The 17814-nt window shown below is 44.8% G+C and overlaps 1 protein-coding gene across 1 annotated transcript in view; it reads right to left on the bottom strand.

The window, feature by feature from the left end:
- CRYL1 (crystallin lambda 1) overlaps nt 1-17814 on the bottom strand; it is a 124627-nt gene that overhangs the window by 15586 nt on the left and 91227 nt on the right. Inside the window, exons 4-5 of the mRNA XM_053563630.1 lie at nt 9920-10081; nt 4740-4934 (exon numbers count right to left, since the gene is read on the bottom strand). Coding sequence (XP_053419605.1) covers nt 4740-4934; nt 9920-10081 — 357 coding nt within the window. The remainder of the gene's footprint in view (nt 1-4739; nt 4935-9919; nt 10082-17814) is intronic.

Genomic DNA, 17814 nt, shown 5'->3' with positions numbered 1-17814 from the left:
GCTGTTCTCTGGCCAGGAGTTTATCATTAAACACAGCATCCCTTCCTGTACTAATGCCTAAGAACATCAACTTGAAGTTACATGCCCAGCCACGAGAACCACTGTCAGCTACTAAGTACAAATATGCAAAAATTTAAAAATACCAGAAATCCAAAACATTTCTGGACCTAAGCATTTCAAATGGGGGATAATCAATCTGTACTACCTTGACACCAAGATCAAAGAAAGAAAATACAAAGAAAACTGCCGAAAATCTCTCTTAATGAATTTAAATGTTAAAAAAAAAAAAAAACTCAACACAACATAAGCAGATTGGCTGGGCACAGTGGCTCATACTTGTAATCCTAGCACTTTGGAAGGCTGAGGTGGGAGGATTGTGCCAGGCCAGCAATTCAAGACTAGCCTCAGCAAGAGTGAGATTCCCTGTCTCTATAAAAAAGAGAAAAATTAGCTGGGTGTGGTACTCCACACCCGCCAGTTACTCAGGAGGCTGAGGCAGGAGGATCTCTTGAACCCAGAATGTTGAAGGTACAGTGAGCTATGATGAGGCCACTGCACTCTAGTCTGGGCAACAGAGTGAGATCCTGTCTCAATTAAAAAAAAAAAACAAAACACCAAAACATAAGCAGATCGAATCTAGCAATGTCTAAAAAGAATGACACACCATAACCAAGCAGAATTTATCCCCAGTATGCAGGGCTGGTTGAACACCAAGGTCAGTCTCTGTGACCTGCACTATCAACGGTTAGCGATTGGCTCTGCAGCTTCCTCTGCCCCTTGGATGTCAGCAGCAAGACAGCACCATGGTGGGTGGAGATGTGAGGCAGGCCCACTGCTGCTCTGGCTTATATCCCAACTTGGGGGCTCAGACCCTAAATCATGCTTAGATTTGATTTGCAGAGCTGTCTCCACAGAGATAGCAGGGAATGGCATTCTTTCCAGCACCTGTTGACCCAGCACCCCCAACGCCTAGACAAAGAGGGGGTGCCTTCTAACAGGCTCCCTCGGCACCTGAGCCAAGTCACCTGGTACCTTTCCAACCTTGAGAACACCCAGCTCTGGTCAATTAACAGAATAGGCTGCTACTAACTCCAACTTGCTTTGTGAATGCAGAGAGTAATGAAACAAAAGTCCCCACAACGAGTCCCTAAGGAGGCAACCCTCCCACCCCCATCTCACTGCTCATTCTGTCACCACAGCCAGTGCTCTGGGCACTGGGGCCAAACCCAGGCCTTACTTGGAAGGAGAACCTCTGTGGGGCCTTTGGATCTTCTGAACTTAAGACATGTATAAGTCTACTCTACTGTAAAACTTCACCCAATTCCATCCCTTTTTACATTAAAGCAGCTCTTAAAAGTTTTGAGGTAGGCTTGGCACGTGTAGCACAGTGGTTACGGTGCCAGCCACATACACCCAGGCTGGCAGGTCAAACCCGGCCCCGGCCAGTTAAGCAACAATGACAATTTTTACAAAAAAACAGCCGGGTGTTGTGGCGGGCACCTGTAGTTCCAGCTACTTGGGAGGCTGAGGCAAAAGAATTGCTAAAGCTCAAGAGTTTGAGATTGCTGTGAGCTGTGACGCCACAGCACTCTACCAAGAGTGACACAGTGAGACTCTGTCTAAAAAAAAAAAAAAGTTTTGAGGTAACTTGGAATACCCCCCAAACAGTTCAACTGTTGAATTTCTAAGAGTATTTCAAGTTCAACTGGCTTTGAAGTTGTGAGTAAAAGGGTGTGGCCCAGAACACTGCCTGATTTGGGAGAGGTGGAGCCGGGGCTCTGGGGAGCTTTGCTAACATTTGCTGACCTGCACTGTCTAAAGTTTCCTTTCAAAAAATTTGTATGAGGAGGTCAAGCATCCTAAAATCAACCCAGTTACTGGGAACCATGCTGGGTACACCGCTGCCTGCTCAGGGCTCTGCGGCTGGTTCAGTAATTGTGGGCAAGATTCCCCAAGGGCTACAGCTCTAACGCACAGCCTAGAACCTTCCAAGGTTAGATACATAGATTTTAGTGCCCAGTTCTTTATGGGAACTCCAGGCACATGAGTCCCCATACTGGCCGACAGACACCAGAAAGCAGGGCCTCGGGGTGGGTGCTCAGAAGCCCAAGACAGCCTCTGTATCAGGAGCGGGTACACATGCAGTGTGTGATTGGCCCTCCTGTGTCTGCTCGAGCTCCTAGGCCAACACAGAGGTACTGCGCCGAGTAGTGACAGTCAAACCCAGTGCGATGAAGGACGCCCCCCTGCCAGCCTGGCTAGGCGGGCTGCTTCCCCCAGTAGGAGAGATATCCCTGCAGTCTTGAGACTGCCTTGGTCCTCTATCTTGCCTCATCTTCATTTTCTAAAATATATTATCTTCTAACTTTCTCCAAAGGCAACTCTTTGGGTCTATTCACACTTTCTTAACCTTCTCATGTCTGTGGGCCTCTTCTCATTTTATCATAAACCATATCCTAATAGATTTGAGTGCTCTTTATGGGGAGTCCAGGCATGTAAGTCCCATATTGGCCGACACAGACACCTGCGGGGTTCACTTTCTCAGGAAGCATGTCGTCCCTGAAAACAAGAGCCAGCGTGTTCCTGCCAGCCAGTTATGTGGCTACACTCAGTCAGCCAGGAACCACAGAAGCAAGACAACCCAAAGCAAGGTGGAAACATAAGCCAGCAGAACTTCCTGACCACCCAACTTGTCAGCCTTCTGCCTGCTCTCCTCCAGTAGCAAAGGAACACCAGAATCCTCCCTGGTGCTTCCAAACCGCAGCAAGTCCCATGAGGTGGCTAAGACAGAATCCTTAGTGCACGCCCTCCCACCCACGTGCCTTACACCAGAATCTCCAAATTTTTCCCTGAGTTGGCTCACATTTTTCAGATCAAAAAAAGCAAGATTTAACTCAGCTAAACTAAGCACTGAAATACCTTATAAATAAAAAGTAAAAATTGCCTTTAAAACTCCCACAATGTATTAATGCAATAAGTTAATTTTCCTTGTGGCCTAAATTGTTCTTCTATTCTAGATATTATACTTTTTTTTTTAAACAGAGTTTTACTGTGTGGCTCAGGCTAGAGTGCTGTGGTGTCATAGCTCATAGCAACCTCAAACTCCTGGGCTCAAGTGATCTCCCTGCCTTAGTCCCCTAAGTAGATGCGAATACAGGCACTCGCCACAATGCCTGGCTAATTTTTCTATTTTTAGTAGAGATGAGGTCTCACTCTTGCTTAGGCTGGTCTCGAACTCCTAAGCTCAAGGGATCCACCCACCTTGGCCTCCCGGAGTGCTAGGATTACAAGTGTGAGCCACCATGCCCAGTCCAGAAATATTTTAAATAGACCTCCAAGGAGGTGCTGGTAGCTCAGTGTTTTTAAAAATACCTTAACACTGATATTCAAAAACATTTCTCAGTTACTAAGAAATTCAAACTGCTGGCTTGTTCCCCAGTGATATGGGAACATTAGGTGAATCTGAACAGTGAGACACAGTATTGAGGTCATCATGCAGCCATCAGGTCAGGTGACGAACCTAGTAGAGATCTGGCCAAACACTAGAAGGAAGTTTTGGGAGGCCCACGTCCGTCACGCAGCTGCCTGGCGAGGAACTGCTGGGAAACCAAGATACAACGCCCAGGGAAGCTGAGGCTTCCTGGTTCCTGTCTCAGGCGAGGCTTGGTGTGTGTCCATGCGAGTTGGAACACAGAACTGTGTGGACCCAGGCCAAGTGCTGATGACTCCAGCCCCAGGACTGTCCTCAGCTGGTGTTGCTGGGTAGACCCTCAAGCTCTCTGCCATGTTTGTATAGCATAAGGTATGAGCACAGGGCATAGGCAGAAGCTGGACAGATGCCAGAACAGAACCAGACAGTGACTCCCAGGCCCTGGGGCCACTCCAACCCTGGCTCTGCTAGGCACAGATGTACACAGGAGTGCGTGAAGTGGGCAATTTCTTACCCTACATGAAAAAGCCTCTATTTAAAGGATGAGGTTCAGGTCAGGCACTGTGGCTTACACCTGTAATCCCAGCACTCTGTAAAGCCAAGGCAGGTGGATTGCTTGAGGTCATGAGTTCAAGACCAGCCTAAGCAAGAGCGAGACCCCATCTCTACTAAAAATAGAAAGACTGAGGCAGGAGGATCATTTGAGCCCAAGAGTTTGAGGTTGCTGTGAGCCCACGATGTCATAGCACTCTACCCAGGACCACAGTGTAAGACTGTCTCTAAATAAATAAATGATGAGGTTTAATATACATATATGCTATGTATATTTCCTACTTATATTTAAGAAAAAGCATATTATTAACAAGTTTAACATTTGTTTTTTTCTTCAAGCTCTTGAAATAATTAGAATCCTTCAGGGTATACAGGTTTATGAAAATATAATTTCTTTCTCCCTGAAGAATTGTAACAAGGGAGTTAAACCTGGGTCTGTGAGAAAATGCAGCATGCCATACACAGGTAATGACCTGGTAACAAGAGAGGGCAGGAAGAAGAGAAGTCTGTCACCGTGTCCTGATATCCAATAACTCACTATCAGAGGAATCTCTCAAATAGACAATGAATTGCTACATTATATTTTGTTTCCAAAACTTCCCCTTGGCCTCCAAAATACAGTAAGAAGGACCAGCCACCCGCTGACTTCTTCAGCTTCTAGGGCACCAGTAAGTGACTTCCGCTGTCCTGCTTAGTTAGGAAGGAAGGGATGGAGGGAAAGAGGAGGGAAGGAGGGGAGAAGGAGACCCGTACATACCTCCACCAGCCGCCAGGCTTCACTGATGACCGCGTACTGCAGGCGGTTCAGGGCAAAGCCATCCACCTCCTTCAGGAGTCGCACTGGGCACTGTCCAATCTTCTTCATCAGAGCATAGGTTTTGTCCATTGTGGCAGGGGCCGTCTCTGGGTGTGGGACGAGCTCAACCAGAGGGACATAGTATGGCGGATTCACCTCAGAAGAAGGAAAGAGAAGCGGGGGCATCAAAGGGACGCTCTGGGGTTAGAGGTGTTGCTCTGGCTGACTGTGCTCATCTATCTCCAGTGGTCTCAAACGATGCTGTTTACACGGCTTTTCCTCCACATGGGGGGTCACTGGTAGAATGTCACCTGTGCTAAGTGAAGCCCCCACTCCTTGGATGTCACACCTGCCAAGACCTGAGGATGCTGAACACACTGACATGCCACCTGGGTCTCAGGCCACGTTAGTAACTGTGCACTGGACACCGTCACCAGAACACACCACGGCACGGACCTGCCCAGCCACATTACCCTCAGGGCTGCCTCACCCTGGCTCCCGGCTCACACCCCCACCCCCAAGTCAACACCAGGAGGGGTCCTTAGCCTCTGCCTCTCCCTTGCTGCCCTGGTGCCCCTTCAGTGACAAGCCCTACTAATTCTCTGAACAGCTCCCACAAACCCCATCCCCAATGCCTTCCCTTAGCCCAGGGCCCTGCATGGATTCCACGCCCTCTTCGTGGGCCTCCTGGGGCTCTTGACCTCTCCAGGCATCCTGCTCCTGCTGCCCTGCTGAGACAAGTGCCTTTCAGGCCCACAGGGACAGGAGGCAGAATAGAGGCTGCCAGGGGCTTGGGTGGGAGGAGTGGGAGCTAGTATTTAGTGGGCACAGAGGGTCTGTAAGATGGAAAGAGCTCTGGAGGTGGATGGCGGTGGTGGCCACATAGCAATGTGATTGGACTTGATGCCCCCAAACCGGATGAGTTTATGCAATATGAATTTCATCAAAATTAAAAATTAAGAACATAAAAAACAGGGCCTTGATCATTCATTTCCCCTCCAGCTCAAAACTCTGAAGTGACGCCCCCATCACCCATTATAAAGGGTGTACCACAGAGATGCAAGGGGCCGACCCAGAGTCTTCCCTGGCCACTTCCCAAATCGTGTCCTGTGCTGAGCTGGAAGGCACTAGGAGAGGAGTGGGGCCATCTCTGCAGGGGGAGCTGCTCTGACTACAGCCCCTCAGACACCCACTCCAGGTCCATCCTAGTCTCAGGCTCAGAAAAGAACCTGAGGATGAGGATGGGTGCCCTTTAAACTTCCCTTGGTGGAGTGGAGGGGAGGAGAGGGGAGGGGAAGGGACCAGAGAGGAGGGAATGTGAGAGCACTGTGGGAAGGCAGGCCAAGGTCAGCCGCCTACACCACCGCCCCAAATGCTGGTCTTTCTTTGCTGTGGGTGTGTATGAGAAAGACTAAGAAACTCACTATCCAGAAATGGGAAACACACATTAATGGGGCAATTTCTTAGAGAGGATTGCAAATTCCCTTGGGAGATGGGAAACACATGCAAAGGCTCAGGGAGAAGGCCCTGGGACGGGCCTGCAGGGCGGTCAGGGCAGGGCAGGGCTGAGTTCTTCCTCCTTCCTCTACCTGCCCTGCGCTGAAGCTAAGTCACAGCCTCTGCCCAGCTCCTTCCACCTTCCTGGAGACAGCAGGCAATTCTCATCTCTCCTCCTTCCTCCTGTGAATAGGTGACTGGGCTGCGGGGAGCATTTAACATCCCACACACACACTTTCTGAAGGACTCTTTGTGTGCTCCTCCTCTGCAGGTGGCACAACAGCAAGCCCCAAATGAAGCACTCACCAGTGTCAGATGGGGACTGAGTCAGAAAAGACAGGGGCACAGGGGAGCAGCACTGGGGCACAGCCTGCCAGAGCCGGGCAGGAAGCCGGGCCTGGTCTCAGCTTTTGACAGCTGCTCCTGCCAGGAACTCCAACTGCAGATAGACAAGAGCCCAGGGACTCTCACCTTCCCACACTGAGAAGAGGAAGAAAAAAGTGCAGGAGCCTCTGTATAGTGTGGCTTAACTCTGGGTAGAGGTCTGCTGCGCTGACAGGGCTAACACAGACCCTAAGTAACAGGAGGTGGGTCAAGCCCACCTTCACAAGTCCTTGCCCAGCACGCCTGCTGCCTGGCTGTTATCCCAGACCAGGGAGGTGAAGAGAAGGTCTGGGTTACAGCCCTTTCCTGGGCCTTCTGTGCAGGGTGCCCACGACTGCTTCCCTGCTCTGGTCTAGGAAGCCAGCCCACCCACCTGAGGCAGGTGACCCTGGACACCTGGCAGCTGCTCCTTGCCAAGCAGAGGCAGCAGCAACCTTTCACAATTACAGACATCCACCTTTGCCAGGGCATGAACAGGCCTCTCTTTCCTTCACCATATTTCCTGCGCAGGCAAAGATCACCGATGACTAAAGCTCCTTGAAGGTGATAAGTGGTTCTTAACTATTTGGGGTCCACCTATTCACTCTTCTGGAGGCTCCTCCAACACGGAGGGAAGAAAGAATAGTTAAGTTGGATTATCTGGTTTGCTTCATTTAAAGGTAGATTTGGTTAAAAATAATTTACAAAGTAAAGAGAGATTCATTTTAAACATAAGGTCTGGACTTTATGCTGCTTGCCTTTGAATAAGTAAAAGCAGGCAGTACGGGATGGGGTGGGAAGGATGGGGTGGGAATGTCATTGTTCAACAGTTACCAACTGTCCTATTGGGCAGATGACTGGGCTAGGTGTGGCAGAGAAGAGAGTGACTCAGGAGTCCTCTCGCCCACTGGGTAGTTTAAAATTGAAGAGACATGGCAAAGGTCTTGCCAAAGAACTTAGGAGGTATATCCTGAGGGATTTGGTTTTGTTTTAAACTGACTTAGAAGTTACAACACAGGTTAGAAACTGGGAGGGTTCGAGCATGAGGCTGACCCTGAACACCTTCTACTGAAGCAATTAAGTAGCCAGGTGACTAATGACCTGTTAAGGGCCTCTGGTGTCTGACAGGCCTTTTCATGGACATGTATGTGTCAGAGAAGCAAAGACTCGGCAGCTTCAGGGGACTTGACCTATGAGTGCTTTCAATTAGGGTCCCTCCTGGTGCTAATCTCCTTGAGAGAGTACTTGAGCGATAATTAAAAGTGACTGCTTCTCTTCTATGTTCTGTGGGCCTCAGCTTCCTTATAACCCCTCTTCTGTCTTTCCACTGTATTTTAGTACATGACAGAACATCCAGAACCACACAGCTCTGTTCACAATGCTCCAAGCTGCCCCTTTTCTTACCACATAAAATCTGGTAGGCACCCACAATTTACTCTCTTCACCTCCCTGAGCTAATGTTAGCTCTCCACTCTCAACTGCTCTTGCTAAAAAAGAGAAACTTCCCCAACTGAGAGGGCAGATAACTCATACTTGGAATCTTGTCTATGTCCCGCCGCTCCCTCTGACCCTTGTCCACATACCTCCTAAAACAGCTCTACCAGCACATCATGCTGCTGCTCTGGGCCTAAGCTGGCCAACCCTTCAGAGGGACTTGCACAAGTCTCAACTCTGTCCCATCTGCTCCCAGGTGCATGTGCTGGTCCAGCCACAGGGCTTTTCATGACTCTGAGCTTACCCTTGGCCTGGGGTCTTTGCGTATGTTCTTCCTCAGCCTCAAACCCTCTCTTCCCCTCATCAGTTCAGCCAGACCCTATCTAATTGGCCCAAGCTTCACTGTGTCGCTTCTCCCCAACCTGAACCACTGACAGCCCCAGTGGTGCCAGGGTGCATCCACCATCATCAACTGTCACCTTTATCCTGGCTTGAACTAAGTCAGCTTTAACTACCCCAACAGGCCTCCTGATTCTATAAGATTATGCTGAGCTCACGGTTGGGCCTCTGATGTCTTCCCTAAGTAGTCCTTAAATCTCCCCCTTCATCCCGCTTCTCTCTCCCATCAATGCCTTAACCTCAGAAAGACCTGCTGAGTGCTTGCATACTGGCTCAGACCTCACCATCCAGCACACCTCACAATGCTCTTCAGTGAGCATGCTTGCACGGTTAACCTCAATGGATGGGTGAAAGGGAACAACGAGGGGAAAAGGGGCTAGAAGTCAGACCCATTGAATCAGAATCTCAGGAAGAGGACCCAGAATCTGCATTTTAACACAACTAATGCTACTCTGAATTGTGTTCAGTGAATTTCACAGTACAAAAGACAACATAGTACAAATGATACCTATAAAATACTTTTTTTTTTTTAAGATAGTGTCTCACTCTGTTACCCTGGGTAGAGTGCTATGGCATCATCATAGCTCACAACAACTCAAATTCCTGGGCTACAGTGATCCCATTGCTTCAGCCTCCCAAGCAGCTGAGACTATAGGTTTATGCCACTACGCCCAGCTAGTTTTTTTATTTGTAGTAGAGATGGGGTCTTTCTCTTGCTCAGGCTGGTCTCAAACTCCTGAGCTCAAGCAATCTACCCACCTTGGACCCTAGAGTGCTAGGATTACAGGCATGAGCCACCGTGCCTGGTCTAAAATACATTTTTAATGCAGCACTCTGACCTTGGTAGTGGAATTACTTGGTTAGTCATCAGCCTCAGGTACACAGTCAGTTAACTTGAGGGCAAAAGCCTCACGGCATTACTCATTCTATCACACAAAAAATCCAAGGAACTTTTAGATAATTATTTTTTTTTTTGAGACAGAGCCTCAAGCTGTGGCCCTGGGTAGAATGCCATAGCATCACAGACAGCTCACAGCAACCTACAACTCCTGGGCTCAAGCGATTCTCCTGCCTCAGCCTCCCAAGTAGCTGGGCGTACAGGCGCCGGCCACAACACCCGGCTATTTTTTGGTTGCAGCTGTCATTGTTGTTTGACGGGCCCAGGTTGGATTTGAACCCGCCAGCTCAGGTGTATGTGGCTGGCGCCTTAGCTGCTTGAGCCACAGGCACAGAGCCAAAATTTTTTTTAAATAATATATTTAACAGAGTTATGTGATGCCACCAAGAATCACTGAATTGTACAACTTCAACTGATGAATTGTGCAGTATGTGAATTATATGTTAGTAAGCAGTTCAAAATGATATGTAGTACTAGTGGGTTAGTCACAGTTTATTGCCCCGACACACAGAGTGAGATACAGTGAATTCACCAGGTTTACAATACTCACAGGATGAGCCACAACGCACTGCTTCACATGCACTAAGCCAGTAAACAACTTGGAAGGCAGGAGGCAAGAGCTGGAACTGCTTAAGACGACTCTATCATTGAGGATGGCATCCAACTGAGCAAAAATCATCTTCTTCAGATCTAGGTTTTCTGGAACACATTCCTGAAAAAGAACACGTTCACAGTGTTACTTGTGATCATTGTACTCAGGTTCCAAGCAAAGCAGTTCTTGCTTCATTCATTCCCCAATGAACCGATTTGAAAATGATGAGGTTTGGGGTGTGTTACCCTCAAATATGGCACCACGGCATTTGAGAAAACAGATGAAGCAAGTAGTCCTTAAATCTCCCCTTTTATTCCTTCCCCTGGAATAGGTCAGCAGACTCCCATCCCGAGGTGCCCTTCCTACACCCAGAGGAAAGGAACATCCTTATCTCTGAAGACGGAGGGAAGAATTCCTACTTACAGGCCTTGCAAGTTCCCCCCAGGTCATTGCCATTCACCACAGCCCTTTGTCCAATCACTCCTCTAAACAACTGCCCACTCTTCAGACCTAAGCATAAAAATACATGTTTCCCTGTCTCTGGGTCTTCGTTTCTGAAGGTTCCTGTGTGAATTAAAGCTTGCATTAAATAGATATGTATGTTTTTCTCTTGTTAACCTGTCTTTTGTTACAGGAACCTCAGTCAAGAACATTTTAAAAGATGAGGAACATGGGAGGCGCCTGTGGCTCAAAGGAATAGGGCACCGGCCCCATATACTAGAGGTGGTAGATTCAAACCTGCCTTGGCCAAAAACTGAAAAAAAAAAAAAAAAAAATGAGGAACAGATCCTACTTTCTCTCCTAAAAAAAAGAGCAACATTTAAGAACAAGAAAAAGCTACTGAGAAATAGGAAAAGTCTTGATAACTCTGGGAAGTAGGTGATGAATACATGGGAGTTTGTTTTACTTCCTACCTTTAAATAGGTCTGAAAATTCTCATAACAAAGTCTGCCAACTATATGGGGGTGGATTCTACAAACAGAACACACACAGCACCCGGCAAACCGCTGTAGCATCTTATTTTCCTGTCTGTTCTGACTATGACATCATCATAGCAACTTCAACAGATCAGCTCAACTGATCCCCAAGCAAAAATCTCATCCTGATGAAATGAACAAACATGTTTCACCTGTAATTCCCTCCCCCCCCCTTTGGAATCTCCCAAGTCTATTCCTTTCTCCCTTTCTGTAGGTTGTCTATTTACTCTGCTCATTATTTCTTTTGCTATGCAGAAACTTTTTATTTTAATTAAGTCTCATTTGTTTATTTTTATTTTTGTTACCAAAGGCTCTTTGAGAATCCATTTCTAATTGGAGGTCTTTTTGAAAAAGACCATTGTTTCTAAAACTTTAAAAGTACTTTTCCATGCAATACTATGCAGCCTTAAAGAAAGATGGAGACTTTACCTCTTTCATGTTTACATGGATGGAGCTGGAACATTTTCTTCTTAGCAAAGTATCTCAGGAATGGAAGAAAAAGTATCCAATGTACTCAGCCCTACTATGAAGCTAAATTTTAGCTTTCACATGAAGACTATAACCCAACTATAGCACAAGACTATGGGGAAAGGGCCAAGGAAGGGGAAGGGAGGGGGGAGGTTTGGGTGGAGGGAGGGGAATGGGTGGGGCCACATCTATGGTGCATCTTAGAATGGGTACAGGCGATTGCACTAATGTACACAGCTATGATTTAACAATAAAAAAAAAAGAATAAAAAAAATAAAAGTACTTTTAACACAGGAAGGGAGGGGTATAGAGAAGTAACTTTGGATTAGACACTGCAGATAACATCTGCTTTGAAATCCTAATTAGGAAGCTGTGGAGGGAGTGAGATGACATCTTCACACACCCCACACTGGCCCTTGGGTGAGGTGTCTTCCTGGGAACATGAGGATGAAGTGGACTACCCTGCTGTGGACAGAGTGGGACAGGAGGACGATGCTCCTTTGAAAATGCTGGAGTTGTCCTTCTCCTGCTACGTGTACCTCTGGGGATCACAACAGGGGTCACTCCTACTCAAGGTGGGTCCCTGCTCAGCTGGGGCCACAGATGCTGCACAGGTGGCCTTAGGATAATGATTCTTGGTGTGGTCCTGTTACAATCAGAATCAACTGAGTGCTTGTTAAAAATGCACATGCTCAGGCCCCATCCCAGACTTACTGAATCAGCCTCTTGGGTTAAGTCCAGGTATCTGTAATTTTAACAAGTTTTCAGATGATTCCTCTTCTGACTAAAGTTTGAGAACCACTATTCTGAGGTATGCACCCACAGTGCCACGCTCAGGGCTCTCAGAGGACTGTGCTACCAAATGTGTCCCCATCCCCAAGCGTCCCCTCTGCACTCTGTCAAGCGCCCTCCTCCCTCGGACACTCAGGGACAAACCAAGTGTGCCCTGATGGGGAAAATGAGCAACAAATTAGCTTTGCAGCCATCCCATGGCCTCTAACCAACTGGCCAATTTCACTGAAATGTTAAATTTACATATAAATTACTAAAAATACTATAAAAGCCAACAGATAAGCAGATACGTGCACAAATGGAAATTCAGTGAAGTGCTACCAGAAAGTACACCAGAGTCACCCCTCAAAAGTAAATAATGTTCAAGTTTAATTTAGTAATATCTAACAGTTAATATCTAATATATTGAAATCAGCTATATAAATAAGACACACAAATTCGTTTCTACATCATATGCAAGATTTTAAGAGTTTTATTCTAAGGATAAGGAGACCATTTTGTATTTTTTAACACTTTAAAAAAATATAACCAAATCTTGTGAAAACGTATTAAAAACTAAAAGGTCATATAAGCACCATATCTCAAAGATAGGGGGAAAAAATGGAGTCATTTAAGAACTGTAAAGCCCATTGTGCTAAGTTCCCTTATCAAAAGGGGGACGAGAGCTGCAGTAGCTGGTGAGCTGTACTGAGTCATTCCCGATCAGTTAAGCCTGCGCGTTGGGTTAAGTTTAAATGGAACCTTGTAGCAAAGCCAGAGACTAAGAATGATGCAGATCCTATTTAAACCAAAAAAAAAGTGTCATGAATAGCCTTTTTGTAAGCCTGCCATGCAGCTTCTCCCCTGAAATTCTATGCTTTTCTCCAGATCCTTTGATTATCAAAGAGGCAAGAAAACTTGAACCAGAGGAAACCCAAACCTGTTACAATTATGTAAGGGTTTTTAATGGCACGTTTGCTTGAAGTTTTGTTGCTGTTTTTATGAGTAACCCAATTGTGTTGGATGGGCTCCACAGGGGTTATGAGGCCTCTGTTCCTGTCACTTCTGAGTTCATTTCCTTGCTATTCATTCAGTCTGAGAAAGGGGGTCCCTCCTCCCTTATGATTGATTACAAAGCTCAGGAGGCTGCAGTCATTCTCTTTGCCCTGGTGGGGATGGCAGGAAAGGCAGGGAGAATGTCACACAGTGAGACAACTGAGCCTTAGCTGCACTCACTCTCCAATTTACAGTGATGCCACCGGCAGGGCCCACTCCGTGCATGCTCAGCCCAACTGTCTTTTGAGGCTCCTGCTAGAGACAGCCACCAACTGGGAAGCATTTGCAAAGTGCTGTCACTACTGAAGGTAATCAGCTTGACTTTGCTTAGTTAAGACTTTGACAGCATCTTTCAAAGCACTTGTGTTTGGGCTTTGTTTGTTTTGAGGGGGAGAGAGATGAAATACAAAATAAATAATATTCTTGTGCACAGCCACCACCAGGGTATTTTGATAAACAAGACAGAAATCTGGGGAAAATTAAAGCACAGCAAGACTTCCCAATTATCATGACTGTTATACCACAAGGAGTTTCCTCTTGCTGGCTCAGGCAGTATCAGTCAGTAGCTGAGAGGAGAGGCTAAGTTTAAACACTGTCTCTTTTCTCTTCCCTTCTTAAAGGGAGAAAGAGATATAACTTAAGTAAATCACTAATAAACATCGGTGTCTTATTAGTAGCACAAGTTACCCATGTATGATGCCACTTCGAAAAACAACCAGTATAGCCCAGGCAAGCCGGTGGGTCAGATGATCGCAGGGACAGAGAGTACTAGACAAGGGCTCACTGCGAGCTCATCCTCTTGCAACACGAAACGTGGTGCAAATGAGCATTTATTTTTCATGGCGAAAACAGAACACTCTTCAGGTTTTTCTAAAATCAATACAGGCATTTAAATAAGCATCCTGTTGCTAGAAAATCTGTGTTTGCTAGTGCAAAAGAGCTGGAAGCAATCTTCAATGTGTTTCCCGAAAGAAAAACCAAATTAGAAGACTTCAGTATTTAAGGTATTACAAGAGACAGAGGAGTGAGAATCCTACTGCAATTGTAGCAGACGGACATTCTCTCTTGCTTGGGTAGAAAGGCAGAAGATGGAAGTGGTCTCCACTATTGCAGAGACCATATGGTTGGCACTAGGTAATCTCCTGCTTCAATCTATTTCATTAATAGCCCTGTGCCTACCCCTGTAATCTTAACACTCCTGGGAGGCTGGGGCGAGTGGATTGCTTGAACTCAGGAGTTCAAGACCAGCCTGAGCAACAGCAAGACCCCCTCTCTACTAAAAATAGAAAAAAATCAGTCAGGCATTGTGGTGGGTACCTGTGGTTGAGGCAAGAGGATTGCTCTAGCCCAAGAGTTTCAGGTGGTTGCTGTGAGTTGTGATCAGGGCGATGGGGTGAGATTCTCTCTTGCTCAAAAAACAAAAACAAAAAACCAGTTTCTCTTCACTGTTTCTCACAAGAGCACAATCTTTAATATCTATCAGATTAATAGGCTGCTATGACTGTGCTTCTCAAGAGGTGTATACCACACTTATAAAAAAAATTCACATCTTTTTGCTTTAGAAGAATAGCAATTTCTTTGCTATTCTTTAGCAAATATATAGTTTGATATATAAAAAAATAGTTTGATGCAGTGATTTTCAACTGCTGTGCCATGAGAGGATCTTAGGTGGTGCTGTGAAAATTTTTAGAGATCATTAATTAAATTATTTTTGAAAGAAGTTCAAAACATGTTAATTTTTTTTCTTTTTTTTGGAACAACATAATTTGAATGTGCCACAGAATATAACTATAGGTTCAAGTGCTTTGGGAGATAAAAAAAGGTTGAAAAACACTGGTCTAATGTGTTAAGGAAAAAAGAAAAAAGCATTTTAGCTGTCAAAAGCACAAGCAATATACTCTACTATGCCTCCAACAGGGGCTCATTTTTTTCCTTAAAGTCAAAATAAAGGTTTTTTTTTTAAAAAGTATATTACAAATCTTAAACAGAGCTCTATAGTAATTTGGAACAAATTATGCCCAATAAAGATTATACTTTCCAAAGTGAAAATCAGTGTAGAGACTGCATTTAGGAATGTGACTTCCTGTGGCTTAGGTGTTCTGGTTACAGGCTTATTGTTTGCTTTACAGAGCAGTCCTTTCTCAGAGTGACCAGAGACCCAGAAGAGACTGACATGGCACAGGCAACAGTTGCTATGCTGATAAAGGTCTGTTCATTCCCATCCTCATTGCAACAATTTTTTTTGTGCCTTTTATGCAATCATTTATTTAGAATTGGCTTAAAATGTCTGACATGAAAAATACAGTAGAAATGTTTAAGCCTGAAATTACCATATATAATTTTACCGCATTTCTAATATTTGTCATAAGGAATAAGTGAGACTTTTAAATATACTTTTTTTTTTTTTTTTGTAGTTTTTGGCCAGGGCTGGGCTTGAACCCACCACCTCCAGCATATGGGGCTGGCGACTTACTCGGTTGAGCCACAGCTAGAAATAACATGAAATATAAAATTGCAGAAAGAATATTTAAGGTGTAAAGAATACATTTTTAAGAAAACCTGAAAATAAATTGCTGTGAGGGACATGGGTAACTCACAATAGCCAGCAGTCCCGGAGACCATTTATTATCAGTGAGGAGTATCTTTAGATTTCAGTTGACAACTGAGACTTTGAGAGCACTACCCAGATGGTTTACACAGCTTTATTCTGTCTCTAGATTGCACACACATGTAGCATTTCCACTAGTGATCTGTGTTTACAATGTGGCAAGTCTCAAAGCAAGAGTGCAAGGAGAGTCCGCTTGCCAGGATTAGGGGCAGGAACATGGAAATTAAAATCCACTCCTCTTGAGGTAATTTAACAAGATGTTTTTAGCCAAAAGGCCTTATTACTGCTTTGAATAAAATAATCTGCATTTGATATATTTCATTAGGATGACAACCACTATTTTCTGAAAACATTCTCATTTTTGAAAACTCAAGCTTTATATATATAGTACCATAAAACTAGTTTCCTTTGAAAACATACTGTCTCGTCATTTAATTAGTACTTTTAGCAGGAACAGCTGAAATGTTCAGTAGCTACCTTTACCTTGAGTTCATCTGTCCGTAGGAGAAACCAGGGAAAGAGGCCATCTTTGCCTGTAGTTGCAAAAGTGCAACATAGCTTGGAAAAGTTTAGATCTTTTTTCTAATTAATTTTTAATTGACAAACCTGGCATATGTTTATGGTGTACAGCATGTTTTGATACATGTAGTGTGGAATTGCTAAATCAAGCTAATTAAGAAATCCACTACCTTATGCTTATAATTTTGGGGGATAACATTTAAAAATCTACTCTTAAGAATTATCAGGTATACAATGCATTGTTATTAACTCCAGTTATCATGCATAATAAATCTCCCGAGCTTATTAATCCTGTCTGACTAAAATCTTTTATTTTAGCCTTTGGTAACTTCCTACCACCCTCCCCAAGCCTCTGGTAACCCCACTCCACTCTATTTCTATCCACTGAGCTTTTTAAGATCTACATATAAGTGAGATCATGCAGTATTTTTTCTGTGCTTGGTTTATTTCACTTAACACAATGTCCTCTAGGTTCATTTATTTTGTCACAAACAGGGTTTCCTTCTTTTTAAAGGCTGAATAGTAGTCCACTGTGTATATTTGCCACATTTTCTTATCGATTCATCTACTGATGGATACACTTAGGTTGGCTCCATTTCTCGGCTATTGTGAATAGTGCTGTAATGAATGTGGGAGTGCAGATCTTTTTAAAACACTGATTTGATTTGTATATATTCAGAAGACTTGCTGGATCATATGGTAGTTCTGTTTTTAATTTTGGGGGGGAAACTCTGTAAAATCTGTACTAATTTACTATTAAGGGTTCCCTTTTCTCTATGTCCTCTCCAATACTTGTTATCTGTGTTAGATATTCTAAAAGGCAATTTTCCTCATCTTAAGGTTAACACTGTCTACTTGCTAGGACAGGAAGTTTGCAGTAAAGAAAGATATTTACTTTTGAGACAGAGTCTCAAGCTGTCACCCTGGGTAGAGTGCCGTGGCATCACAGCTCACAGCAACCTCAAACTCTTGGGCTTAAGCAATTCTCTTGCCTCAGCCTCCCAAGCAGCTGGGACTACAGGTGCCCACCACAATGCCTGGCTATTTTTTGCTGTTGTTGTTACAGTTGTCGTTGTTGTTTTAGCCGGCTCGGGGTGGGTTGGAACTCACCAGCTTTGGTGTATGTGGCTGGCACCCTACCCACTGAGCTAAGGGCACCATCCAAGAAAGATATTTTAACTAGGAATAGAGATTTTCAAGATTAGCTAAGCTTACAAAACTATCGGTAGGAATTTTACAGCTTTTATAGAAGAAATCCTGGCTATTTTCATTACTTTAAAAATATTAACAATTTATCTTTTAAATACTTTTTCTTTAGCTTTGATAGTCAGATGTTATGTTCATCTGTTTTCCTGATTCCTTTGTTAGCCATTTAATCTCTTCCTCATGTCACTGAAGGGAAGCAAAATCACACTTTTCTGAAAGTAACAGTTCTAGCTATAATAAACATGTTT

The sequence above is a fragment of the Nycticebus coucang genome, chromosome 15 (assembly GCF_027406575.1).
Source record: "Nycticebus coucang isolate mNycCou1 chromosome 15, mNycCou1.pri, whole genome shotgun sequence".
In the NCBI taxonomy this organism is placed as follows: domain Eukaryota; kingdom Metazoa; phylum Chordata; class Mammalia; order Primates; family Lorisidae; genus Nycticebus; species Nycticebus coucang.
This window is presented reverse-complemented; position numbering and strand designations above follow the sequence as displayed.